General features: G+C 46.8%; 1 protein-coding gene across 4 annotated transcripts in view; it reads right to left on the minus strand.

The window, feature by feature from the left end:
* ULK1 (unc-51 like autophagy activating kinase 1) overlaps positions 1-27,744 on the minus strand; it is an 80,058-nt gene that overhangs the window by 3,566 nt on the left and 48,748 nt on the right. The window contains exons 12-27 of one of the 4 annotated variants that reach the window (XM_040576612.1): positions 26,093-26,181; positions 23,745-23,907; positions 22,784-22,844; positions 21,846-21,935; positions 17,703-17,828; positions 14,065-14,216; positions 13,156-13,239; positions 12,710-12,972; positions 11,873-12,057; positions 10,928-11,043; positions 10,198-10,341; positions 7,476-7,663; positions 4,541-4,719; positions 4,299-4,417; positions 1,914-2,071; positions 1,562-1,697 (exon numbers count right to left, since the gene is read on the minus strand). In XM_040576612.1, the coding sequence (XP_040432546.1) occupies positions 1,562-1,697; positions 1,914-2,071; positions 4,299-4,417; positions 4,541-4,719; positions 7,476-7,663; positions 10,198-10,341; positions 10,928-11,043; positions 11,873-12,057; positions 12,710-12,972; positions 13,156-13,239; positions 14,065-14,216; positions 17,703-17,828; positions 21,846-21,935; positions 22,784-22,844; positions 23,745-23,907; positions 26,093-26,181 (2,253 nt within the window). Of the gene's footprint in view, positions 1-1,561; positions 1,698-1,913; positions 2,072-4,298; positions 4,418-4,540; positions 4,720-7,475; positions 7,664-10,197; positions 10,342-10,927; positions 11,044-11,872; positions 12,058-12,709; positions 12,973-13,155; positions 13,240-14,064; positions 14,217-17,702; positions 17,829-21,845; positions 21,936-22,783; positions 22,845-23,744; positions 23,911-26,092; positions 26,182-27,744 lie in introns of all 4 variants that reach the window. The other 3 variants (XM_040576611.1, XM_040576614.1, XM_040576613.1) reach the window with 3 other exon arrangements.

Consider the following 27,744-nt stretch of genomic DNA (forward strand, 5'->3'; position numbering starts at 1 on the left):
ACTCACGGTCTCCTGTGCCATTTTTCATGGCTTACAACTGAGAGATGGAGCATGCACAGCCCAGCACAGTCAGGGCCAGATCCTCACTGTCTGAGCCCGAGACCCTGTCAAAAGCTAAACGTTTGCTGTATTTCTACATTCATCACTTTACTTTTCTGAAAAAAATAATCAAGTAGCTAAGATCTAACATGAAATGTGTGCATGCCTACCAGAGAACAACTCAATCAGGAAGCCGGAACATAGGGTAAAACAGGGAATACCAGGATATCGGCTGGGAAAAGAAATCCATTAGACGCATTAACTGTATCTCTGGACAAAAGACGTGATTTAGGTTTGTTAAGAAACAGTACAATAGAAACTACTTGGTATTCCCTATTCACTGAGCCCTCCAGTACCACATACCACCTGCCAATCTCCTTTTGCTCTCCTTCAGCGAGCCTCATGTCAGCTGTTAAAGTTAGTGATAATTAACTGACTGATTGCCTGTGAGCCAGAAATCTCTTCTCTCATTACCTATCCAAGAGCTCTGTCCACACGGACGACTAGAGCAGTCTGGCAGCACTTTGGATGCTGGCCCAAGAAATGCACTCGCTAGCCAGCAGAGGGGGAGAGGCACGATTTGCCGGCTGCTTCTGCTCCCTTCAGCTGCACTGACGCGGTGCTGGCCTGCCGCCGATGGGCTGGTTTAGCTGTGATGGAGCAGAGCTGAGGCCAAGTCAAGCTGCTCTAATGGACAAAGGCTGTCCCCCATCCCCTCTGCCTCCCTCCTGTACAGAGGGATAACAAAGGCGATTAAACCCCAGCCAGAAGGGCAGGGAAAGTTCAACTCTGAGCAAGTGAGGTCAGTCATTTCCACGCTGCGTGCATTAGTTGTGGAGCCTGCAGCAGTGGAGTACAACCCCCCCTCAGACACACAGCAAAGGGAGGGTACAAGAGAGGTGACAGCAAAGAGCAGCGAACAGAGGGATCCGTCTGTCTCTGGGAAGGGAAGCCAAACGATAACAAGCAGGTAAAAGCTCAGCTTTCACTGCTACTGCAGTCACTTCCTAATGAGAAAAATACTTGTTTGCTGCCTTCTTGGCCTGTCCTGGGGAACCCAGATGGGCGAGCAGTCCCGTTTTAGAAGGGTTGGAAGGAGCCCGTGCTGTGCTGATCAGCCGCCTCTGCCTGACAGCCACTGCAGTTTCACGATCCCAAGTGTGCTGTGCAATCAGATGGATGGTTCCGGTTGGAAACCAAACCCTTGTCTTTGCTACTGCCAAGCCACTTCCTTCAGCAAGTTCTTTCACACATCAAAAACTCCAACAAAGCCCTGGCAATTGCTCTGCAGTGCGGCTCTCAAAATATGGCTCAGAACAGGGACCTGCATTTCTAACATTTTCTCCCTGGGAAAATAGGAGGCCGCGCTGCTAGGAGCTGTAACAAGTCGAGAGATCTGTGCTATGTCCACCAAGATGTAGCCAAAGGAAAGAGGGATGATGGATACTGAACGTTCCGATCCATGCAGCTATAAAAACACAGCATGACCTAATGAGGGAAAAAAAAGCCACCGAACACTCACATTTATTGATGTTTTCTATGTCCCCCTGTTCAGTGATGATGTTCAGGAGCCCTTCCATCAGCAGCAGAGCCTTGTGGTACCTTTGTGCGCAGTCCTCTCTGTGGTGGAACATCTCATCCAGGGCTGCAGACTGCACCTGCAGGCAATAACCCCATGCAAAAGGTTACTCCCAGACCAAACCCAGCTTTCCCAGCACGGCCCCTTAGCCGTGTGAACACCTCCATCATCCAACCCGCACAGATTGCACACAGCATCATGAATGAAACCACCTGCTAAGGCCACCAGCCGGAACTGCCAATGCTTGACACCTGCTCTGTGCTAGCCCTGTTCCCAGGCACGGGGCGGTTATTACCATTTGCACGGCGTAGCTGAAGATGAGCTTCTCTGCTGTGATGCTGTTGATCCGATCCATGAGTTTCTGTTTGTCCAAAAAGAACCTCTGCAGTCTCATGTTGAGGCAGTGGCAGGATGATACACTGGATTTATAAAGCTCATTCAGCTTCTTCACAACTAGAATAAAGGAAAGAAATGCATTGGACATTCTTCTAGCTCTCCCTGTGCCTCCCAATCTCCGTGCACAGGACCCCAAATGAGTAACTTCAAGACAATCAGGTTATATTAAGGCCAATGTAAGTACTTGCTGCACCAACACAGGGTCTTTTTCCTTTCCTTTGTCACCTTCACCAGTTACAAGCCTGCACGTTGCAACACCTACACATCTATTTCACCTGAGGCCAGGCCTATTATTTGTTTCCTTCAGCTGCCACAAGGTACAGAGCAGTTTGCGTGGTGCAAGATGTCTCACGCATCACCAGAAGCAGCAGACATGCCAGATACAAAGCTTCTGTTACTTGACGGGTGATGACGTGCTGTGAAGAAGTACGTGACTTGTATGTGGTAGCTGTTGGAGCTCAGTGTGGCTGAGCAGTACTGAGCAAAGGAATCTCTCTCCTGGGACAATGCTGTCCCAGAATGAAAGGTCACCTCCTTTCCTGCACCGTGGCAGCTAGGACAGGAAGGTTGTGACAGAGAACCAGGAGTTAAATATGATCTAAGAGATTAAATAACCCAAAACAGCAAGCAAAGCCATGAGCTTGAGTCTCACTAGCTGTCTGGCACGACCTACACAATGTACCTGGCACAAAGCATCTGATGAGTATTAACCAGTACGTGCGTGTTTGAAATCCCCCCCCACTGCACAACTTGCTTCTGGGGGAGGGAAACGAACCTGTACCACGAACAAACCTATCTCGGGTACTATGCAGAGAGGCAACTTCACTGACAGCCAGGCCCTGTGACTAAATATAGCCTTCCTACGTAGAGATAAGAGAGCAGAAAGCCAGAAGAGAGACTGCCTCCATGAACAAAGGCAGTTGAAACTCCAAAGGACTGAGGCACAAAACCTTAACCCTGTCAGGGTCAGACTATCAGATCACCCTGGTTCAGAAGAAATTTGAAAGCGAGTTGGAACCCCAAAGCTCGTGGGTGACATCAGAAGGGCAAAATGAAAAACTCCAGGAGAAGAGAGCCAAGACTACTTAAAAACAAACACACCAAACCAACCAACCAACCAGCACCCAACAACAACAAAAAACGTATGCAAATAAAGCAATATCCTCCTCTGGGGAATTCAGTCAGAGCTCTGGGCTGGGCCCAAATTACCAGGAAAAAGATCATGGCTGCAAGGCGAGGACCCTGCTTGGCACACACTGCCCAAGGACACTCCAGGGCAGCGTCTTGTCACACTTCCACCTTTTTTTTCCATACACACGTGAAGAAGTTACACAAGTGCCTTGACAACCCTCTTGTCCTCACCGTGCCCTAGAAAATCTCAAGGGAGCAGTACTTTGTGGGGACAGAAATAAGAAAAGACAGCCTTATCCAATTCCCACACACTGAAGGAAGAGTTATGCTAGGAATCTACAAGTTGCAATTTGCCCGGAAAAGGAAGAATTTATTTGGGTTATGTTAGCCCATGGGGAACACGTGGAAGATGCGTAGCTAAATCTGTACATTTTACTCCATATTGCCCCCTATAACACGTGTGTGCTCACTGTGCCTAACTTCTACTTTTTGCAGCCCCACCCCAAGTCAGCATGGGTACTTTCAAAGACTAAACCCCTGGGGAAGGGGGCTGAGGGGTCAAGTACTTCAAGTGTTTCAAAAAGCTGCCTCAGTAATAATGCCATTGTGGTGTTAAAATTGTTTTTTCTAATCACTGAATCACAGCCAGCTCACATCACTAGCCAGCCAGTCAGATGCAAATGTACGGCTGTGAGACTAGCAAATCAGTGACTCCTGCATTACCAGAGTTTTACTTCCTGTGTTTTTGTTTCACCTGAAAACCATCATTGCCAAGACACGTCTCAATTTGCCAAGTAAGCACTTACTAGGCCAGGCACTGTGTAATTAAGTTGGACTTGCGTGGAGTACAAATAAACACCTGAGACAGAGAGGTACAAGGAATCAGATAAGATGAATTCCCCTCTCACCAATTAGCGCTGAAGATTCTCACACGGGCATGAGCAGGAAGGAGTTTGGGACCTGAACTAAGCACTGAGAGAGGAAGATTCCTCTCAGCAGGAATGAACAATACCCCAAAAGGAAGGCCCGGCCGTGCAAGGGCACAATGAGATGCACAGCTGGGGGTTCACGCTCACTCAACATCCTCCCTGCCTTTGTAACACTTCCCGTTCTTCCATCCCAGGCCTTTGTACCATGTGCCAAGGCCCCTTACCTTGCTTGACGGTGGAGGACAGGCACAGCTTGCCAGCTTTGATCTGCTCTATGGCTGTCTGCAGGCCCGAGGACAGCAGCTCTGCGACTTTCAGGTACAGCACCAGCTGCTCTGCATAGCTGCAAAGAAAGCACGTTGTAACACAAACCCATCAGTGGGGCAGCACTACGTGTCCCGAAGGCACAGAGCGACACGTTGGGGTGGCAGGGAGTGACGTGGGGGGCTCTCTGCCCAGTCCTTACCTCCACTCCCGGCTGAGAAGGCTGATCTGGTCAGCCACCACGCTCTCCTGCAGCTGGTATTCAGACGCCACCGAAGTGCTCATCTCGCTGGAGCTGCCTTTCAGGGCAGCGATCTCCATCACGTAGTGGACGAAGGCCAGTGTGAAGCGGAGGCTGCGCAGGATGTCGGTGTGCTCTTGCTGTTGAAGGAAATGTCAAGGTGGGGTTACAGAGGGAAAGCTGGCATGCAGGGAAGGCTGCTTACCTAGAGCTGTGCCCGTGGCTCATCCCAGCTTAAAGAAATAACACCTGGGCCTGAAATCCCCCCACACCTCTTCTTTGGGCAGGGACAGCCAAACACAGCGCTGAGCCCACACGCCCCACCAGTTCCTCCTCCACATTAAAGGCAGCGACAGCCCCAGGCCAGAAATTCCCAGCCCAGTCCCTGGAAAAGCTGGTGTGACTTGCTCCAAAACTACACGCTCCCTTCTTAAGGAGTGTTCCCAGCAACTTGGGACTGTTTCAAAAGTCGGCCAGGAAGGGGACGAGACCATTGGCACAACTGCCCAGCCCTGGTCCGCACCACAGCCATGCTGGTACAAAGCTGGAAGTGAGTGTGGATTTCGTGAGCGACAACCTCGTGCAACCCCAGCCCTCACGTAGCTGGGTCTCTGCGTGCTCCCAGCCCACTGCAGGAGCCCTGGGTGAGGTCCTCTGCAGCAAGGACAGCAAGGACAGCCTTTCAGCTGCAGCCCCTGCCCAGTTAGCGAGGGGAGAGACTCGCACTCAAATCACTGTGTTCATTTCAAAGCAGTTTTTCCTCTGCTATTACAGACCAAAGGGTATTATCCTGTTTCTGGGAATCTCTATTGCTTAAATCATTGAAGCCTTTTGGGGAAGTTAGTATTTGTGGGAAAACTGCATAGTTGTGGGTCCTACAAAAAGAATTGCTGCCTGGATCAGATGCAACTCCATTGTTTGCACCCTCTGCAGAAATGCATCTAACCTGCCTGACCTTCAAACATTTAGTGGATCGGTTCTCTTAAAGGGGCTTGGTAAGGATGTTTTCTACATGAATTTGAGGGGAAACCAAACAAATAAAAAAGCACATGCTCAAATTCTGCATGCTTTTGTTTTTCATTCACCAGCTCAGGCACTTGGCTGCTAAAGGAGCTTTGACTATCTGAAATATTAATCTCTCCTCTACTATCTTGCTACCTGGAGAGTCCAGTAAGGTAAGGAAGTCTCAGTCTTCCTCTGTTTTCTTTAAAAGCAAAGGAGGAACTCGGAGATTAAGTAATTGCCAAGTCATCCAAGAAGTTTGTGGCAAAGTAGGAACCTGCTGAGACCTTGCAAGTCTCAGCCGTATATCTCTCACCAATGCAGTCCTTCCTCTCTGCAAATACAGCTGGCCTTATTTATTACGCTTGCGTTTCTGGCCTTATTAGGCGTCACAAGAGTCTTTCCTTCCATAGCCATCTCTACTGTGTTTCCAAAGCACTGCAAAACAGACTGAAATTTAGCATTCGATTTGCCTTGTCTGCACCTAAAGAAACTTTTCCAAAAGACTGAAGAACTACCACCTATCTGAACACAGCAGCTCCGCTCAGGATAAATAGGGGTGCTTTAATTGCAAGATTTCAATGCCCTGAAGGCATCAGAAATCAGAAGATCTGCCAGGTTTGTATTCTGGCCAACTCCACAGAGCACAAAGGAGTCTCCAAATATGCCAAAAAGGTTTGGTGCCAGAAAGGTTTTGTGACATGTGGATCAATTATTGTGCTCAGCAGAAATTATGAGCAAACTCGGATGACTCCTTACAGACACGAGAAGCTGAACTGAATGGGATTAATAAGATCAAGCTGATAACTTTTTTAGCACATTTCTCTTCAGACCCTGAAAAGCGACGGCAGCTGGCAGGGCCCCATACTTCTGGGACCTCAAAGACAGGATGCTCAGTTAAATTCAGTACTATTGTGACAGATCAACGCATATCAATCAATCCTAGCACTGGGGCTCTGCAGGTAATAAAGCAAGTCAATCCAATTCAATGCATAATTAACAACAACAAAAAAAGCGCTAAATAAAATCTGAAGCAGAAAAGCAAATCCACATCCTTAAAATGACGTATGCAGACCTTTGTAGGTATCTAAGGGGTTTTAGCAACACCAGCAAAATCCAGATACGAAGAGCCTTTCCCAGCCCTAGGCAGCCCAACGCCGTACCATGAATAGAGCTGAATCCATCGCTGATTCTGTCTCCCACCTCTACTGCAAATGGGCAGCCTGACCTACATTTCAAATATATCTCAGCTACAAAAGCATTTGCTTTGCTTCAGCTGGTCTTCAGCCCGCAGAGGGGGAGCCTGGCAGCCTTACAGCTTGACAATCTGGTTCAGCTGTTCTGGTGCAGGGCATGTCATGTCCCCTGCCCCCCATCAGAAAACGTGTCAGGTTTACTTTTTTTCAGACTCTTTGGGCAGAGGCTGTATCACTGACTGACTCCCTAAGTGCGTGCAGCAGGCAGTCATTTGATACACCACGCTACTCATTCTCTCAAGTCAGCTATTCTAATGCTGAGCCTTCTAAAAGGGAGAAGGCCTGAAGTAACCACATTTTATTTAGAAACTGTTCGTGCAGGACACACCAGATAACTGATGTTTCCAACCTGCAAATTCAGCTTTTGAAATGATAAATTTTAATCCTATTCATGGGCAGTCCCAAGGGCTACATGGCTTAATACAGGCTCAAAAACCAATTTCCTAAATACGTCCTGGGCTTCCTGAGCACTGTGTTGCCTACCTCTCCTGAAGCCAGCTCACACCATCTTTGGAAGCAACCGCCTTGGATGCAAACATGAGCCTCTGGATGAACCAGACACTGGCCTTCTGGATTTGCTTTCCCTTTATTCTCCCCTATCTTTTGCCCCCAGCAAGTCCCTGGGGGGATATACCCACCTCCATGAGGGTCTCTTCAGGCAGCTCCGGTGCCTCAAACGTAACGGCACTTTCCAGGTTAGCGGTGATTGGATCAGCAAAAGCGTAGCGGAGACTCGAAGGGCCTTCCACAGCATCCCCACCGGTTCCCACTGCCAAGTGCCTGCCGGTGAACGAGCCTCCAGAACTGAGGGAGCTGGAAGACCCCACTGGGAAGAAAAATAGGCAAAGGAATTACTTGAGATGTCAATATTAGGCCGGGTATTCCTCGACCAGCACAGGGGATAATTGTAACTGTAGGATCCTGGCTCTTATGAGAGCCAGCAACAGGCACTCTAGAAAAGACACAAGGACCCTTGATGCAGAATAACCACTCCGCATGCAAGCTCCTCAGTGACTCAGCTAGACAGCTTACAAACACAAGCAAATTTAATGCACCTTCCAGATTGCCTGTCATTTTTGGGGACAATTCCTGAAGCACGTTCCCTCCCTGTCCCCAACCCTTTCTGAATCCTGCCACAATATCTTGGGCTGCATTTTATCATACACCACCACAATCAGCTTCCTTATCATGGATCAGCATGGTTTGAACCTTGATGCCTTAGTTTTAACACCATCACCGAGTAAGCACCTCTGGTAAGTGAGGCTTTCATCGTGGTTTTAAAACATCAGCCACTTGCATGCAAACCAGGAAAGCTTTCTGTTATATGCCCTGTGCTTCTGCCTTCCTCTCCTTACAAATAGGAGGTTGGACAGAGTGACTTCAGCTAAGTCAAGACCCTAACCTCAGGATTCAGGAGTAAGAACTGTGTTCACCAAACAATTCCCTCACCATCATCTTTTCCCTTTCTTGGCCACTGAATCCACCTTAAGAGCATACTGCATATAAAAGATACACCCTTCAAAAGGAGTTTCTGTCTCAGGGTATCGATAATAATTCCAGAGGGCTTCGTATCCCCTGACACACTGCTGCAGAGGGGTATATTCTGTCTGTCAGGGGGTTGCTAATACCAGCTATGCTGCTTTGCTAATTCTCCACCGTCACTGATCCTCTGGAGGGAGATAGTTCTCTTCTACCCATGAATTTCATTTGCTGCCCTACGCTGACTTCAAAAGGTTTAGCAATATAATGCACATTTGAACAACTAATCTACAGAGACGCACAGCCTCCTCTCCTGGAGATCTCTCCCAGTTGGCAAGCTTCAAAGCTAAATGGATCATTAAACTGATCAGAGTATTTCCAGATCTTTCAGATAGAGAAAAAGACCAACAATACCACATTCTGGATGCCCTGTAATTCTGAGACGCTGCTTGCAGAAATTGTTATGACAACTCCTGAAAAGGCTCTGCCTTTGTATCTGTCAAGTGATCCTACTCACGGATTGTCTAAGCACTTGGGGTGTAGAGTTCCAGCTTGCAAAGCTCCCTTTTTCACCATTTAGTGCATTAACTCTAACATAAGGAGTTACTGCACAGACAGAATAAAGCTTGTCAAGCAGCACTGCTTTGACGGCCTTTACCCAACGCTGTGCATGTGTTGTGGGCTCGCTATTTAACAGCTTCCTTTACCAGGCATTCCATCTGAACTCTTCGCTACTCAGCAGACCCTCAAGTATCCAACCATCAACCCACTAAAAAAGTAGCACTTGGATCTGCTTCCCAAATGTTATTATCCCTGCAAAAGCAATACAGGAAGTCTGAATTCTCTATTCATAGCGTTTCAGTGGTAGCTAGAGGCTCTAGCCTGGATAGTAGCCCCATTGTGCTATAGGGCAGTCAGGCACTTTGTGTGAGTCTCTGCCCTGTGAGAGTCCCTGCCTGCTTATAAGACAAAGGAAGGATTATGGTCCCAACTTTCCAGACAATCAAGGATCCGAGTGGGTTTAGCTATGATGGGAATCCAAGCCATACCCAGGAACTGAGCCATATGTCCCCCCACAGTCCCAGTCAAGCAGCTTATTCATAGTAACATCCAAACCTTCCCTGCAGTAATTAAGAACAGTTGACTATGTTCAGATGAGGAACGGCCAGGACAAGAACCCAAACAAGCCAAAAAAGCAAACAGAAGTGTCCAAATATTTTCTTAAACTGAACATAGGCTCCAGCTCCCAGACACACTGTCCCAACAGGGACAATTACCACAGCCTCAACTGTTGGCTGCTGGGGCCAGAGTGCTGGCATCTTAAGAGACGTATCTGTCCACCAGGAGTGCTCTTCCCCATTTCCTACTTAAGCAATTCACAGCATAAGTGACACCACTTGTACTTTAGCATATAGAGCCCTTATATAGAGCCCTTTCGTAACGGTACTTGTGCATTGAAATTGTTGGGCATGGACGGTCTTGCTTGCCTTTTATAGCTTATCTGCAGCCCACGAGGAAAACCATCAGAATACAGAACGTTCTTTATCTTTGTTGACCTATCAGCAACAGTGGATCTATGAACAGCTGCAGCATTATTCCTGAAGCAGACAGAAACGATGTAAAAGGACAGTTTGCCTCTCTCTTCCAGTCCTGGAAACCCCTAGAAGGCATGAGTCCTTGTGCCAGTGTGAAGAGTTACCAGCAATAACTGGGGTTGGCATGAGCCAGCACAAGAACCTCAAAGGCATTTAGACCAGCTGAGCTCTCTGGACTGGGCTTTGAACAGCCCTCTGCCACCACCGGTGTGCAGCAGCAAGGAAGACAGCACGTTGCTCTGCCCCCAGACATTCCCACTGGAACAGGCAGGTATCAGCCCTTTACCTGAAAACATCCTGGTCCTCGTGGTCTGTGGGGGGGTTGTTCCACTGGGAGGGGATCCGACAGTAAAAATCACTGGGGATGGGCTGGCAGAGCCCCCAGCCCGGGCACCAGAGTGCAGGGTCCCTCCGTAAGCACCTGAGGGAGCTGGGGAGACAGTTGAAAGGCGCAGACTGGCATTACAGGAAAGTTACTCTGAGCACGGTGTGCCTCACCCAGCGGTTTTATGTTCCTGTAGACTCTCTCACCGTGGTCACCAGCACAGGGCAGCACTCCCTTTAGAGGCATCCTGCGATGACGCGACCAGGCCAGGCCGGCACTGACCGCAGGATGTGAGCCTGGCAGCGTTACGCACCGCTGCAGCTGTTCTCCCCTCCTCGCTTCCCAACCTGCACGCGCAGGAAGACCCACCCTTGCAGAGCCATTCATATTCAAGCTGACTGGCAGGAAGTCCCCACTTCCACATGATATCTCATTCAGAAGGGGCCAGGAGAGGAAGCCTTGCCTGCCTACAAAATCACACCGCTAGCCAGCAATTACACAGCACGCGTAAGCCCACAGACCTTCGAGCGCTCACAGAAGAAAACAAGCAGACATCATTACGCTCCTCACGCACAGCAGTCAAAAGCCATCAGAAAAGAATCCTCCCTTTCGTAGGAGGTGCACAGCGAAACTCTTCCCACCCAACCCAACCCAGGACATCCCCCCAGATCTGCCCAGCTTTTCCACCTACCTGCAATTTCCATTGGCTTCTCGTTGTTCAGGCTGTCATTGCTGCCAGCTTCTGAGATCTGCGCCCCAAAGGCTGCCTTGAGAAGCAGGTCAGTGAGCCTGCCTGTGCTCAGAGATCTGAAAAGAGAACATACGAGATGATGCAGAAAATCACCAAGCAAGTTTGGGGCAGGTGCAAAGTTTCAGCTAAGTTCCACTCCAGTTTGTGCCATTGCTGGTCCACAACCACTACACAGCAAAGAGTCCAAAACTGAAATAGCCACTGGCCCTATTCCTCTTTTAGCAGAGCATCTGAAGCACCTCCTGCCACTTGCAGAAAGCTTATGACTACTTTGACTAACTGCAGTAATGAAAGAACTGAGTACAGAATTGCTGTAAAACAATTTTTCTTTGACGGAAGATACAGAAATTAATACTAGAGAACTCTTCCAGATCACTGGAGAAAGTTGCTATCAGCAGAGAGGCAGATAAGAAAAGTTTAACACTAACACCTGAGCAACTTTGTATCCTGCAACATTCGTGTCAGTACCTGGCTTTCAAACAGATCTTTGAAGACCTGTGCCTACAGTTTGATAGACAAGGAACACCTCTCCCTCACGACAGGCACAGGATCCAAAAAGAGCAAAGCACACATTTGAATAATTGCAGGGAGTCTGGACTAGTAACCAAATCCTTGATCCTCCACTTGATGAAACCCTGGGCACTAAACAGTGTGAAGCTGTAGGCAATCTCTCATTTTATAAAATCTAGGCCACAGCCTGCTTCTGTAGAGAAAGACTTTAAAAAATCTGCATTAGATCTGCCTGCAAGCCAAGGGTGCTAGCAGACGACTGCAGAATGCTCGCAGACCCATTATAATTGAAGTTGTAGCTGGGCTTTGAAATTTGCCCCGCTCATCCCATGTTAGGGAATGAAGCACCACTACATGAAGCAGACCATAGCTCACCTGCCCTTGATCTCTTCCACAGGCCTCAATCCAAAGCCAGTCTGCTGGCAGTGGAAATGTCCCATCTCCTTCAGATCTGGCAGGGTCTTGTTCCGTGTTGGAGTCATCATGACCCCCTGATGGGCCAAGAGGGTGAGGAGGTTCTGGGAACTTGGGGTTTTGGGAAACTCAAAAGGGGACACAGCCTAGGAAAAAGAGAAAATAAAGATCGGTCGTTAAAATGAAGGATGAAGGTTCCCCTCACCCCTCATTTGTTTATCAGAATTAAATCGTCCACTTAAAAACAAGCCTGAAATAGGAGGAAAAGAGGGGGAAATTCCAGCCCACACAGCTACTTGTCTCCTATCCCAGAAAGACTAAAATGAAAGGACAACAAGCTCTGCTGAGAATTTGTAGTAGCCTAACCTAAGCACAGAGAAATGCCATCGCAGTGCCAGCCTCACGTCACGCAGTGGGGCTTTCACCCACTTAACCGCCTGCTGTCTCCGCTGGGGATTCCTACTGGACGCACGCTTGTGTCACAAGCTGTGATGTACAAATCAACCCTGACACCGCAGCGCACTAATGCGCTTCTGTCCTAATCTGGGCAGCTCCTTTTCATTGCCTGTTTAAAACCCCGGACTCTGCTCAGATGCTGAATGCTGTTGCCAAGTGAGATCTGTCCACTAAGAACTAGGACACTGCCACATTTCACACAGATCTCGAAACAGCCCTTGAAGAAAAGGGAACAAGCGGTGATAAATCCAGGTCAGAGACATCTGAGCACACAGCGCTTCACCCCCAGATAACCCAGCAAATCAAGCCATGAGAAACCCAAAGGCAGACTCCTCGATATACCTTCGTAGGGGAGCCCATGATAGTTGGCAATGGGCTTCTCTGCATGAACTCAGACAGCTTTGGTGAGGATCTGAGCTGCCGGCAGTGCTGCAGGCCATGAATCTGCAGAGGCTGGCTGACTGGGGTATGGCCAAAGTGAGCAACTAGAGGATCAGAGTGCTGCTTGGTTATCTTCTGCCTGCAGGAATGCAAATCTGACAGGTTGGGAGCACTGTGGAGCCGGGAGCCCATCCCTCGAGGAGAGTGTTCGGGCGCTGAGGCACCTGGAGAGCCCAAACACAGTGACAAACCATATCATTTTTGGGTTCTAAAAGAAAAAAGCCAGCCTGATCCCACGATTCAACTGCTAAGACATCCAAGGAGGTACATACCCAACCCTGAATGCCCTGAGACTACGGCTCCAGCCTTACCCATAGGAGTGATAAGCAAAATAAGGACCAACTCACCAGCCATGGGAATCCGGCTTCTCACTTCTGCTCCAACAGAAGAGGGGATAACAGTCTGGCTGGGCTGCTCTGGGATCGTTCCAACTTTAAGGGAACAAAATCAAAGTTTATTCAGCATTAAGTTTTCATAGGCAACACCTCCTATTTTATAGAAAGGTAGTAGTCATCTCTCCCAATCTTCTCAGCCCTGGCTGTATAGTGAAAAGATCAACAACTCCTGTAAAAGGAGGAAAAGAGCTCTGGCTGGTATTCATTTAGCCAGGTTTAGTCTGACTTTGCACAAACATTAATTCAGAGGAATAGAATATAAATATTCTCCATTTCCACATCAGCAGAGACTAATAAATATAGGACAGGAGACACTAGGGATATAGAATAGCTAGTTACATCAGTCTCTTCCTTTACAGGAAGCAGCAAATTGCATCATTTGCACACTAGGGTTTTTCTTATCCTCTTCCGCTTGATTTGCTTGTTAGCGTCTGGATCAGGCTATCAGGTATTCAGACAGCTGCTTTTCAGTAGACACAGTGAAGTTTCAAGCCCTTCCAGAGCCAGTCAGAATTCTATTCTGATGGCAATTGGCTCATATTTTTCTCACTTCAACCCAAACTGGTAAAAAAAAAAAACAAAAAAAAACCTTTCCACTTACAGAAGCCCTCTGGAGAGGAAAGCAAAATGTTTCAACACATACACCGAAACACAGCTCACCTCTCCTGAGGCTAATAGGTATTTTCCTCTCCATTTTACTGAAGCCAAAACACCTGTCAAATATTCTATTGAGAAGAGCCATGGGGGAACACAACATTCTGAATTCCCTATGACCTAGCGGTTACAGCTGGTCAAAACCTCCTCTTTACAGGAGAGAGACGTGATTTTATTAGAGCAGCAATAAGCCAGTTGACATCTTACCTTGCGGTGATGGCATAAATGGCTTGGCACCGCCGAAGGAGAGCTTTCTAGAGCTGGGCACAGATCCATGCTCTCCAGGATAAGGAGGGGAAGCACCAGTTTTAGGAAAACCAAGAGGACTTGTACTGCTAGATCTCCGGACCGTACCAGACCTTATAGGAAAGAACAGCAACATGCACATCACTTCAGTTGCCAGTAAAGAACAGTAAGGAAAATATTAACACCTGATACTCAAACACACCCAGCTACCCACACAGAAGTGGAGCTTCACGGCTGTTGATCTTAGATCAAAACTTGACTGTACTTTGAGTACATAAATACAGATTAAGATGATAATCGTTGTTCTCAAGAGTTCCAATCCAAATAAATTTTTGCAAAAGTATGAAAAGAATGAGCTGGATTAGCTCAGCTGTAAGCAGGGAAGCCTGTCACCTTTTAAAAAGTCACTTTTAGACACTTGCAGGTATCTAAATCAGTCCTGAACAAGACAATTTCCTATTTTGCTGTGTCCAGGGTGTTTATTGGAGGTAGTGTCTTCAGACTGCACTGAGAAGGTTTTATTCAAGTGTCCCTCCTGTGCTGAGCCACGCACTCCTTTGTCAGAGCAGCCTTTAAGTTAGAAGGCTCTGCGAGTGCACGTCGTGCTACAGGGAGTTATGCTGTGCCAAAGGAACTGCTCTGTAACAGGGCTTTGACTCAACTCAGGAGAGGCTACAAAGTGAAACAGAGCAGTGCGTGGCTGTCAGATCTGAAACAGCTGAGTACTACCCAGAGGAATTCTCTTTGAGGTGGAATGGTCAGAATTGCCTGGGCTCCAAACTCCCCTAACTCCTTGTGAAACCTCACCTTAGAGAACTGAAATTAATTTGTACAGGCCACACACGCAGGAACCTCAAGCATTACCTAGCTGCTAAAAAGAAACCAAGAAGACACTAGAATAGGGAGAAAGTAAGTAGAGCCACACCACCACTCTGGAGAGAGATGGGATTTTTGTATATTAATTATCAATATTTGAATGGTTTCATCACGCTTTAAGAACACAGCCTAACTACTGAAATGCCAATCTGCCTCTGCAGGCTCCTCCACCAAGATTCCATTGCACTCCTTCATGTGAGAAAACAGTTTTTTCATCACATCTACTCTTGATTTGGAAACATCTTTTCCATTGTTGAAAGAACATTAGTCTCAGCGAGTGGGTGGTTTTCTAGACAAAAATCAATGAATATGCTGAAAAAACTGTGTGCAAGCCACTGAAAGATGCTGTCACCAAGGTATCCTGCCTCCTCTCCCAGCAACGCACTATTAATCTGTCCGTGCATATCTGAACAGAAGGAACAAAGCCATAAAGGTGTCAGCAGTACAAGCAGGGCTAACGGCACTACAGGCAAACCCATCCTGATGGAGTGTCAGTATGTCTGTTCAACAACACTACCAGGTATATGGCACTACTTGATGCCATGTTTCAGAAAAAAAGAAAATCAGTAATTGAGATGTGAGTTCGATCTTTTTTTCCCTTCTCCCTCCTCAACCCCACCCCAATATGTTGCTGTTTTTCTGTTAAATTAATCCACGCTATATTCACAGGCTAGGGGAAAAAAAAAGGAAATAATTTAAAGTTTTAACCTAAAAATCACTTCCGTTCATGTTGCTCCAGATTTAGAGGCCTAACACTCACTAAGTGCCTGGCCCTGAAGCAAAACTAATGTACCCAAAGAAAACACACCTGACACAGTAAAAAGACACCTAGTGACAGAAAGAAAGCATTGCTCTGCCAAATTTTTAGCTCTTCAGAACATCAACCATCGGGAAGACTAATTGTTATTTATTGTGAGCTTGCAGGAAAAACCAGGAGCTGACTGCAGCTGCCGAAAGGTGTGGAATGTCAGACACCACCCTACAAGACACGGCATAGGCAAGGAGCAGACGAGCAGGACAGGTGATGTGGCCAGAAGCAAGCACACCTAATCACCACCTCACCACACGAGATATCTGTCCACAAACAAGCTGCGCTACACAGGCATCACCAGCCAGTCAGGTGACAGCAGTCGATACTGCAGAAACAGAGTGTATGTCAAAGCTCTTAGTCAGGCTACGTGCCAGACGTGATGAGGCATTTGGCTGTAATGGCCTATTTGATACAGCTGATGGAAAAGTGGAATCCCACACAAAACGCTTGATGAAGTTTTCTCCTTCCATTCCCGAAGTGTGTCTAATCAATTTGCTGATTAGAGGAAGTGATGATGAGAGATAAATATGGCTTCCTGGGGCAGGAGACAAAACATGACGCCAGAGATTTTGCGATGATGCTAAAAGCAGAGCGTGAATCATCTGATTGGTTCCATTCCTCGAGTTCCTCTGCAGGGACGATGCTAATCTCATCATTACACAGTGCTGACTAAAAGGAGCAAAACATGACAGTTTGATCCCGGACTGGTATCCGCAGGCTGTGAGCCCGAACTCAGCAGCCTGTCACTGTGCCTGGTGCAGCCTCTGCACGTTCTCCAGAGCTTTTTATACATCACATGGATGGCTGGGACCCTTTTGTTAGGTTCAGCACTAACAGGGTACACAAATACTGCTGTAAGAAATATCGGGCATGTAGGAAACTGGAAGGAGCTTACCACCAAACCTGTCACGCATTCAAAGAACCGAGCATAGAACAGTATTAAACTAACACTGACACAAAACAAATCTCTTCGTTGATCCGTGGCTATTATCAACATTGTGTCTCCAATTCTGGGTCCACTCTGAGTAAGCCTTATCCTTAATTAAGCTGGTAAGAAGCCCAAATTCAGGCTGACATAGGCATTACCCTACTTCTGAAAACTAAACTTTGAGCAATCCAGATACTTGGAATATTCTATGCCCTTGCTGTACAAACTCTCTTTAAGAACCTGTACGCTTCTCCTTCTACAACCTGGGCTGCCACTGTTAATCCAGATCTCAAAACTGTAGGAACCATAAATTACACGTGTCGAGGGAGAGAAGCTTGGTGGGTTTTGGAGGTAGAAGACACCACCACCAAGCTGAGGAAGGCAGCTGCACGCAGCTGGAGGCTGACATCCGGCTCTTCCTGACGGCCCTCAGAAGGCATGCTCTGCCTCACAGGCAGGAATTACTCGTGACTTCATCGGGATGCGTAACCACATTCATATGGAACTCGTGTAATAAACATCTATGGTGTGACTAGCTACAGGAACCAATTAGTAAAGTCAGGTAAGTTTTGCATCCCTATCCATTTCAGTCATTTATCTCAACTTTTTCCTTTCATAGAGGCAAGAGCCAAATGAATGATTGTCTCTGCTTGGCCCACCAAGCCATATCTGGCATAGGAAAAGCCGTCAGACCGAAAAACGCTCAGCTTACACAGAAAGCTGATGGGAGCTATGTCACATACACACATGCAGACAAAATGTACAGTACCTGGTAACAAGTAAATTTCAACATCGTTACAGAAATACTCCAAAACTAAATGTCACCACAAAACATAGCCTGCCGTGGCTCCCTACAGCAAGGGGAAAGGCCCACCACACAAGGAAACTTTTAGAGACAGAGAGAACCTACTGTAAAAGGCCCCCCAGGATGTAATGCAGTGTAACACACTGATGTGACCCCCTCCTCCCAGCCCCAGCACTTACCGAGGAGAGGCGAATTGGTGGGGAGACTGCAAGTTCTGCTCAATCCGCCGGTAGTTATGGATTTGCGTCGGGACCGGAATGGGCACAGAGTGTCCGTACTTGCTGCTGGAAAACTGACCCGGCCGGCTGTGGAAAGGAGACAAAGCCTCGTGTAAGGGGTGGGCCTTCGGCCAGGTAATTGGAGCTATTACCTTCACAGAGCAACCTCACGCAGGGAGTGCCCCCTTCGCTCCTCTCAGGCTGCGGGTTTGTACCGGCTGGCGGTTCAAAGCCATGCGAAAGGGAAGTGGCGGCACACATCTCCTGGGAGCAGGCACCTTCCTTCCAGCACGCTTCCCACCCACGGACTGAAGCCAAAACATACACCCAAGCGCACCACTCCCTCCAGGAAAATTGGAGCCCTGCTGTTTCATGCCACAACTGGCCCAGTTTCCAACAGACTCGGATCCCCAGCCAAAGAGCACATCAGCGAACAAAGGCTAAACGCCTGTGGCTCACACAGGACACCAGCAAAGGTTTTGCTGCCAAGAGCTATCTGCAATTCATGCAGAGACACTGCTGCAACAATGGCACCTCCATCAAAGCCTCGGCACACCATGAAGAGAACACACACTTCTGGTGTACTCCAGAGTATTTGCAAGTTAACTACAGGGTGGAGAAGGCAACTCGGGAGAGAATAAAATCAGGGGACAGGAGCTGGTATCTATATGCCCATCAAGGTTGGCAAGAGTATCACACACATAAAATGGGACAGGCCCACTCTGCAAACTTCAGACTTCTTTCCAGTTCCATCCAAGCAGGTAAATCAGCTCATGTCTGATATCTATTCCCCCAGGTGACAGTTTCCCTGTTATTCTTAGCCTGTACGTCCCTCTCTGCAAAACCCATGCTATACAAAAACCATGCAAACACCGCATTTAACTAAGTAGCTGCCTAAAGTCTTTTCCCAAAGGCTCCAGGATTCTTGGGTTAATTGCCATGGCGCTGTTATTTACAACTGCCAACATCAATTGCAGGGAGGTTGCACAGTTACAGAAAGATCTTATTGGAAATGAAGGCTTCTGCAGTCCTCCTTGCTGTCAGTGTAGGACGCACACCTTAGCTTGCACCTTAGAAGCAGGAAGTAGCGCTTCTTCGGGTCTAACACTCAGAGAGGAAGTGTTTTACATAAGGTGAAGAAGGCAGACATTTAATTCAACAGGAGCGTACACGTGTGCATAGGGAACAGGCTGTGTCTTGTTTGGCAGCTGAAAATATCCCATCACCAAAATTTCTTTTTTGGGGAAGGTCAGCAGTACTTTGTGGTTTATGGTGACAGCGTCCAACAAAGCTGATCTGCAGTTCTCCACACTGTGCACATGAAGATACTCCTCATTCACAAAAGAACAAATTAACTAATCAAGGCTGAAAGATCAAAAAGTGATTCTGATTTCTCTCTTCCTCTCTTAACATACCTACTAATTTTTTTCTATTATTTTTATTCATTTAAATTCTACATGTTCTTCCTTGCGTGTTCTTATCTTTCCCACCAGAAAGACTTCACCAACAGCCTCTCAGCCTGCCTCTAAAAGGCATCACCTAAGCCTTGATTCTTCACTAGCATATAGCAAAATAAAGGCATTCAAGGTTTCTTATTGCTCAGTGGAAAGGTGAGGTTTTTGGTGCCTCTGCCTTCCATCAGTACATGACACGGTGTCAGACAGACATAAAGCAAACAAGCTTTAACCAACAAATCTGAGGGCTGACGTCAGACTTCACACACATCCTGACTTCCAACATAAATTTCAAACGCTCTCTCTTCAATCTCGCCAAAACCCTTTAAGGGAAAAGATTTCTTGGGTGAAAAGTCTCTCCCTCTCCCCAGGATTTACATGAGTCCTTATAGGAGCCAGATATCCTACACAAGGTGCAAGTTGCAAAAGAAAGCGCCCAGCTGACATATACTAAATCTGCTAATTGGCCTCAAGCCTTAAAGACTACAATGGACAATAAATTTGCAAAGACAAAGAGATAAACCTGGGACAGGGAATTTAATTACTTGAGAGTAATTAAAAGCTCTTTAAAAATTGCATGAAACCCATTAGCGTGGGATATATACAAGGAAGTATCTTTCGTTAGAATTATTAAACATTTTCAACAAGGAAGTATTAAAAAAAAAAAAAAAACAACCCTCAACTATCAGCGTATTTCAGTTCTGCCTACTCTTCGCCTTTTAGTTAACAATGAGGAGAGCTGCTCTAGAGTGTATCGTGACATCCCGAGGAAAACCCACCGCTGGCCACTCTAAAAGCTTTTGCTTTCTGTCCCAGTTGGGCTACGTCCAAGCATTGCTTGCTAGCCTAGAGCCACACACGAAAGGGCAAACTGCTGCCTTCTAGCAAGAAAAGTCAGAGGGAGAGAAAATCAGGCATTCTCTGCATCAGTGAAGCCAAGTGCTGAACCAATGGGCCTCCTGAAATCTACAGCGAAGAGCACTGAAACTTGTGTTAATAATACTTCCGAGGGACAGATCAAAGATCATGTTCTGCACTCCAGATTTGGAGTGACTGCTCCAACATTTCATTATCTACGCTTTGTTTCCCATCCTGTACAGGTTAGGAAGTAACTTTTCAGTGTTTCTTTAAAGCAGATATAAAAGTGGGAAGTAGCTGCAGAGGGTGTGGAATCCGCTCCACAGAAGCTGCAGGAATGAGTAGGAAGGACAGCAAGAGCAGCAAAAGGTTTAGATCATAGCCACCGGCAGCGCCTTTCCGCCTTATGATCCCCTAGAATAAGATGAAGAGAGCAGCGAACAGTAGGCAGCATTTGAAGTGAACTTCCATGAATTTCTACTCACTGCTGTCCAGAAACATGGCCAAATCCTTTAATAAAGGCTGATCCCCAGAATGCAAAGGAATCAGTTTATTCAGAATAAGCTGTTAAAAAGCTTAGCAGGCGATGGCATAAGAAGCCTCATGCAATTATACTGCACACTGTGGTACGTGCCTGCCAATTAATCTGATCACGTCAGCAAGGCTTTGAGCTATATTCTTTTCCTTTATATTTATATGCTTTCAGGCTACGTTTTGTCATTTTCTGGGCTCTGTTTACGTGATGAGTGTGTTCAACACAGACTGGGACTACATTTTCTTCTTAAGAAAGATTTTAGGGTCATCCCTTCCCCAGTGTGAACTCCCCTCCCCCAACACATGCCATATTGACAGAAGAGAAGATTAAAGCTGTCCTGCCTTCCCAGCAGGCACGAGTGAGGTGGGAAGCAAACCTGCCAGCTCCCTGTAAGCTAAGCATGAACCCTAAAGGTTCAAAAGTTTATAGGATCACCTTCCACAGACCATTAGCAGCTTCTGAAGAAAAACGCATCTGGACCTGCTGGCGGTGCTGGGCAGTTGGTGCTGTTGCGTGCGGGCAGCTCTCACCTACCACAATTCTAAAGGCCAAAACTGAGTTGAAAACAACTGGTTCAGTTGGAACTAAACCTGTGACCACACCTGTTTGCGCTTGTTATGCTTACTCATGCATCCTCTCTAAGAGCCGTGTGTAGCAGCATTACTTTATACAGACACAGAGCAGTGAGCTGCTTGGAGCTTCAAGCAAGCTGTAGACAATTAAGTAAGCCCAGGTATCTGTCCTTCAACAGCAAGGAGAGATGAGCAACACCCCTCCACACTTGTCCTCCTATCCTTTGTCCAGTAATTCAAGCCCACAGTAGTTTCAGCCTTGGCTAACGTATTGTGCTCTAATTCACTGTGTGAATTTAAAAGCACGGGTCTTCAGCTGGAATAACTCACTGCCTCTGCAGGCTGAGCACAGAGGGGATGAGTAGCACATACATACCAGTGGAGTAGACTAACCCTCTGCTTGAGAATAATACCTGTCCCCAGGGAACAGAGTTAATTCCAGCTCTACTGCATTCTCTCTTAGCCCCTTCTGAGGGCCAGTGGTGGGAGAGACAGGCTCTATATTTGGGATGGATCAGTGCCCAAGGCTGGGGAGTTTCTCCTGGGTGTTTCTTGTTACCCTTTAATTAAAAGAGAGATGTGGATCTTGCTCAGCACACCAACATCTCTTAAAATCCTATCCTGGAAGTCAATGGGAATTTAATTAATCAAAGTTGCACAATCACCACAAAACAGTCCTTCTTACCTGGAGGGGCTAGGAGAACTGCTGTAAGGGGGAGAAGGAGATGGCGTCCTTCCCTGGCTTTCCAAGCCTGCTGAAGTCAGCAGAGAACTCCTGAAAAAATGGCAGAGAGAACCCAGGTGTTAGAGCCTGCGAAACAACTCTGCTCCCCGCTGCAGAGCACAGAACAGAGCTATGCCTGTCCCACACCCTCTGCTGAGTCCAGTCATAGCAGCCCTGGAGCTGTCACGCTGCCCCACGTACACTCCAGTATTCAGGCGCCACATGCTGATCGGCTGGCAGCGTTAGAGTACCAACAGGCATTTTAGACCGCATTTCTCCTACGCCATTTTAACCTGGTGTAAGAGCCTTTACGCAAATGAAATGCGGTTTAGTCCTGAGGGAGGAGGAAGCTAAGCATAAATGAATACCAGCTCTAGAAGTTGTGTGTTCCCATCAGCATACACACGTTTTAGTTCTTATGCAATACTTACATTCATGTTAGTGCAACTCTTCCTAACCCCAAGAGCCTAGGGAAGCATCACCGAAGTTTGTCTCTATGGCTATTTTTCTGATCATGAATTTGACAGGAGCGAATGAAGGTAGATAAAATAAGTAACAAAGAACACCATCTAAAGATGACACCTTCTTTTCATACTAGTTTCTTTGCAAAAACAGGTGATGTGTAAGGGCTGTTTGCTAGCATTAGTGTGTTACAAACACAACTAGAGCAGAAAGCTTTGTTCCAAGTTGTTTCCAGCTGTTGGGACAGTTCTATATATATATTTCTGACTCAGACCTAACAGTGAAAACTGAAAATGGTCAGAAACAGGCAGGTGACAGTCATCCCTATCACGAAAGCTAACTCAGCAACATTTTTCCTCCATTCACCAGAACCCAGAAAGTCCCCAGTGCACAGTATGCTCCAATGGCCTCATTTTCAGTTGCCTGGGTGCTCTTACCCACTGTACATCAGGCTGTCTTGGATGGGCTTCCCTCCTGCAGCCTCAGCAGTCATATCACCTGAGGAACACGGAAGTGAAGAAACATTAATTTGAGATCAATTCCTCAACTGGAGGAAATTTCAATTTCAACTGGAAACGTGGCTAGCGCTAGGCATATGTACATTGGTCCCATTGCTGCTCCCAGGAAGAATAAAAACAACATTGAGCTCTTCCTTACTGTGAGGATTACACAGCAGAGACCTGCCTGTCACAGTTCAACCCTTCTAAATCCCTCTTTTAATAAAAGTAGTGCAACTGTGGAAGGAGGAATCAAAGCATTTATCACTAGTCCTAACTCAGCAAATCCTCATACACATGGCTGAGATTGAACAATATCCTTCTGCTGGCTAAGTACTAATGCACGAACATACTCAGGTGTGTGGCTGAACTGTAGCCCTGGACCCTGCGTACATATATATTTCATGCAATTCTTATCAAAGTATAAATAAACAGAGGTGCTAATGTGAAATTCAAAGATACTTCAAGAAAAATCCAACAATTTTATTTTTTTCTTAGGTATTTTTCAAGTATAAAATCAGCTTACTAGCTGAAATGCTGTCTTGCTCTGTGCTGCTACGTGAAACTGAAGATAGGATGATACAGGAGCATATTCTGTGAGAGGAAGACATTTCCCTGTGAACCTACTTATCTTCTTTTCCAGTTGGATTTCCAGTTTAAGTCTCTTATTGAATTCCCCGAATAACCCTTACTCTCAAATCCTATCTTTGAAGATAATTACAAAATATCCTATGAAGCTAACTAGGGAGACAGAAATCTCTTACAGCGTGAGGACTACAACACTCCTGTTACTCCGCCAAAGCAGACCGGTTTAATCACTGTTTCAACTGTCTATTAACTACCCTTAACATCCACATCCCCCCTCTCCTCAGAACGTCTGCATTTCCAGAAACCAACTTACTTGAGAACTGTGCTGGGACCATAACGAAGTCATCTGTGTCACAGGATGAATTCTTACTGCTGCTTCCAGCAGAGTCCTTCGATCCATGCAGAAAACCGGGGGAATCCTGGGTAGGAGATGCCAGCGTCTTCTCTTGCAGCTGCTGCTGCATCTCTCCAAGGGACTGCTAATTCAAGAAGAAAACAAATACTGGCTTCAGCACAGCTACTTCTTCATTCTGCTGGATCCTTTAAATCGAGCTGTACAAGGCTACAGACAACATTTTGCTCATAAAGCAGGGCTGATAGTTTGCCAGAGGCAGCTGTTCAGCTTACTGAGAAGGAACAGTCTTTTATGCCCATGTCAGAACCGTGCACCTTTTGTTACAAAACACATAGTATCAGCATATCTGATGTTCCTTGGATAAGAAAAAAATCACTTAAGGTATCACACCACTCTGCCACTCCTGAGGCTTTCTGGATCAGCCACGCATTTGCTACCAACTCAGTTTGTAAGGCCAAGAAAAAGAGCAGAGCCTTCAGTGAGTTTTTGGTTGTCTTTTGTGTTTTTTGGTTTTGAACATTACACCTTTAGTCTCTACTCACATCCCTGCAGTAAGAAGCACTCAGGAACAGGTATGTAAGCGTCTCGGCATTTTTTCCGACAAACCTGTTCTGCTGTAATGCTGATGAGGAGTTAGGGAGGTCTAAAGAAGGCTAAACGTCCAAGAGATAAACACCTCACAGCTATCAGAGGCATGGCAGGCCCCTAAGAGTTCCGTTTTTTCTCTTCCTTCTGCCAAATGATGGATAGCACCATAATCCTTTTACAGATAGATGGAGGCTAGATAGTTTTAGAAAGTTGTAAGATATCTCAGTTGCTCTCTGTGCAGATCATAAGACAATCTTCATTCTAATGCACTTTTGGGCTGCAAAAGATCAGAATCAGTTTTCACTTGGGCCCTGTTAAGGCCTTGTCCACTCCCCAAAGACTCTCCTGCTGTATCTACAGGGACTGACTCACTGCACGTGCAATACACGCAAGCAGAAGGACTTTCCCAGCTGTCAAAGCTGTCTCTTTTCCACGTAACACACTGGCTCTGCCCTGCAGACGTGGCGTTTTTCACGTGCTGAGCCAGTATAGCTCTGTCAGCAAAACTTCCAAACGCAGACCAGGACTGGTGCAGTACACTTCTCACATGGAGACCCCAAAGTCTGCACCACCCTTGAGCTTCCTGATTCAGGAGAACTCAAGGGGAGAGTCTATTTTTCACACCAGCTACCCATTCCTGAAGTCATATGGCCAAGGAGCACCCCAGCGAACCACCCTTCTACCTATGGTTGCAGGGGGAAAAAATACAGTCAGGAACACAATTCTGTGCCATTCAGAGCAGAACAGACCTCTCCTCTCTGTCCAGTCCATACCACAAGCACCTAGATCAACTGTAGATAGTGCCCCTCAATCTCTCCCACACCAGCTCCTCACAGCAGATGCAATATCTTCCATGTGAAAACATGGAGAGAAAGATTCAGTCATGGCACTTCCTGAAAGAGGCTGAGAAGCCTTGGCCCAGGGAAACCTCAGAGAACAAAGCAAAAAAGCAGCAACGCCAGGGACAAGAAAAGAAAATTCAGTCCTTCTCCCTTTCCCATCACACCACCAGCATTCCTCACTTCAAAGTCAAAAGGCAGCTTTCACCAAGAGCCTCCGAAAACAAGCTTTCAGTTCAGTGAGCCAGAGGAATGTCACTTCACTGGTCAGTTGATATTCTGCCCTCCAGGAAAGTTTTCATCATTTCAGGTAACCAGAGAGAAAAACCATCAGTTCAGATCAGCTCTCCTGAGACCACCAGACTGTGGCAGGCCTGGTCTGAGCAAACAGCTCCGCTGAATGTCTCTCTGTGGTGCCTGGGAACGCTGGTCAGAAAGGAGGAGGCTCACCTTTCAAAAAAAAGGGTGGGTATGCTGTCAAGCTGCAGAGACTTAGCTTGAGAACAGAGAACTTCTAGCCAAATAAGCAGTACTATGCCCCGAATTAGTGGCCAATTTTTGGTTTGTTGTTTTATTTTTATTTTTTGGTTCCAAGGAGCTTTCTGTCTCTGCCAACACAAGCTAGTATCACTAACGCCAACTCCTTTCACAAAGGCTTTTCACATAATAGACAACAACAAACTGAAATATTTCTTGTAGGGAGAAAGACAACCTTCAGAATCCTAACTGAGCAGACAGGGAAGAACACTGCACCAAGCACACGCAGAACTACAGTGTTCAGTAGCTCGCACCAGATGACAGCAAAAGCAAGGCTGTACTTCAAAGAAGCAAGCAGGGGGACCACTAACATAAGCAGTGCATCCTCTGAGCTGTACTTACGGGAGGTGATGCCAGGTGGGAAGTAGAAGAGCTGCTGGAGGAACTACCGGAGCCTGAACTGGGATAGGAAGGCATTGGCACAGAAGCAGCTAAAAACAAGGGAGAAAAAAACACAACATAAATTAGTTGCCAACCTGAGATGAGTCAATAAAAGAAGGTCTTTTTCATCTTTTCACATCAGGTTTACTTCATGTATCAGATGCTGCCAAGTAAAGGAGAACAGCAGAAAAATTAGCATGCTGTTCAGCTCTAAGATTTTCATCCAGCCCCTCCTCCCCACGCTATTTCACAGTTGCAACTCTTAGGGTGGATGCAGAACATCCAACCAAGATCAGAGGTCCACCCTACAGCTGACCTATACAGGCAGCAAGATGGCTTCTGCCCCGAAGAGCCTACAAAGCACCTTTGTAAATGAAGGGAAAGTTGTGCAGAAAAATGGACTGAGTTACTCAGGCCAGTGACACAAGTTAGGAGCTAGACTGCTTCCACACCCTCACAGTTTCTTCTTTATCAGCCCTTGTGGCTTTGAGCAACTACCCCAAACGCTGGGAGCTCTACTATGTAAACCACATCTGCTCAAGCCAACACAGGCCCTCTTAAATCAAGCGGCATTACTCCACACTACAACATTATGGACTCGGTTAAGATACAATCACTGCACATTTATCAAGTCTCTGTGGGGAGGAGAAACGCACTCTCTGCAAGAGCGACCATCGTGGGTGAGAAGTGAGGTGCAAACAAGGATCCTGGCTCAGGCACCATTTGGCATTTGCAGGCTTGGAGCCCTGGGCCGTTCCCTGCATCAGCCCTTTGTAAAGCCCTTGCAGAGTTGTGCTCCTCAGTTTGCCTAATGACTCCCAGAACACACTCGATATCCGAGACATCCTGGGGAAACAAAGTTCTTCGCTATGTAAAGGTAACTTCTCATTTCTGCTTTGTGCTTGCTGCCCAAAAGTCATTCAGGCATCTTAGGCCACGTAGTATAAAACCCCACAGATTTAATCATTCCACAAGGAAACAGTTCATTGCTTCTTGTTCCTCAGCTCATTCTTCCTCGGTGACACCTTCTGCAAGTTGAAGAGCTTTTGCTTATTTAATCTCTTCGTGCAGAAATTGTTCCAGAGCGCTGGCTGTTTTTGCAGCCCTTCTCTTGATGTTTTATTGTTCAGTATCAGAACTGTTCGCTTTATTTACTTCATTACTGAACTGTTTTTCCTGTAATCTTGACAGAGGCATACAGCTCACGCTGAAAGGACAAGTTAGCATCGACCTTCAGGCAGAAAAGATGATCAAGGCATCACAAGAGCAAAGAACGTTCAACTCCAACGACTTATGCAAGTGAGGTTCAATAAGTAGCTTGGGAGAGCTCAGCTCAGGAGGGAGATGAGTCAAAGGTAACAGTGACTCCTCAACGGGCTTTGAAACTTTTAGTGCTTCAAACTCCCCAGTCCCCCAGCACCAGACCGAGTGGTACAAAGATGCAAGAGAGTCCCAACATCCTTGCTAAGCTACGTAAAATCAGATTTTACTTTGCAACCACTTTGGTATTTGAATGACTTTAGACAGAGATCAGAGGCGACGATTAAGTGAGGAGAACATTTTGCTTTGCTCCTCTTCCATGGTGCTGGCAGAGAATTAGCATCTTGTATCAA

The sequence above is a fragment of the Cygnus olor genome, chromosome 17, assembly GCF_009769625.2.
Source record: "Cygnus olor isolate bCygOlo1 chromosome 17, bCygOlo1.pri.v2, whole genome shotgun sequence".
Classification (NCBI taxonomy): Eukaryota; Metazoa; Chordata; class Aves; order Anseriformes; family Anatidae; genus Cygnus; species Cygnus olor.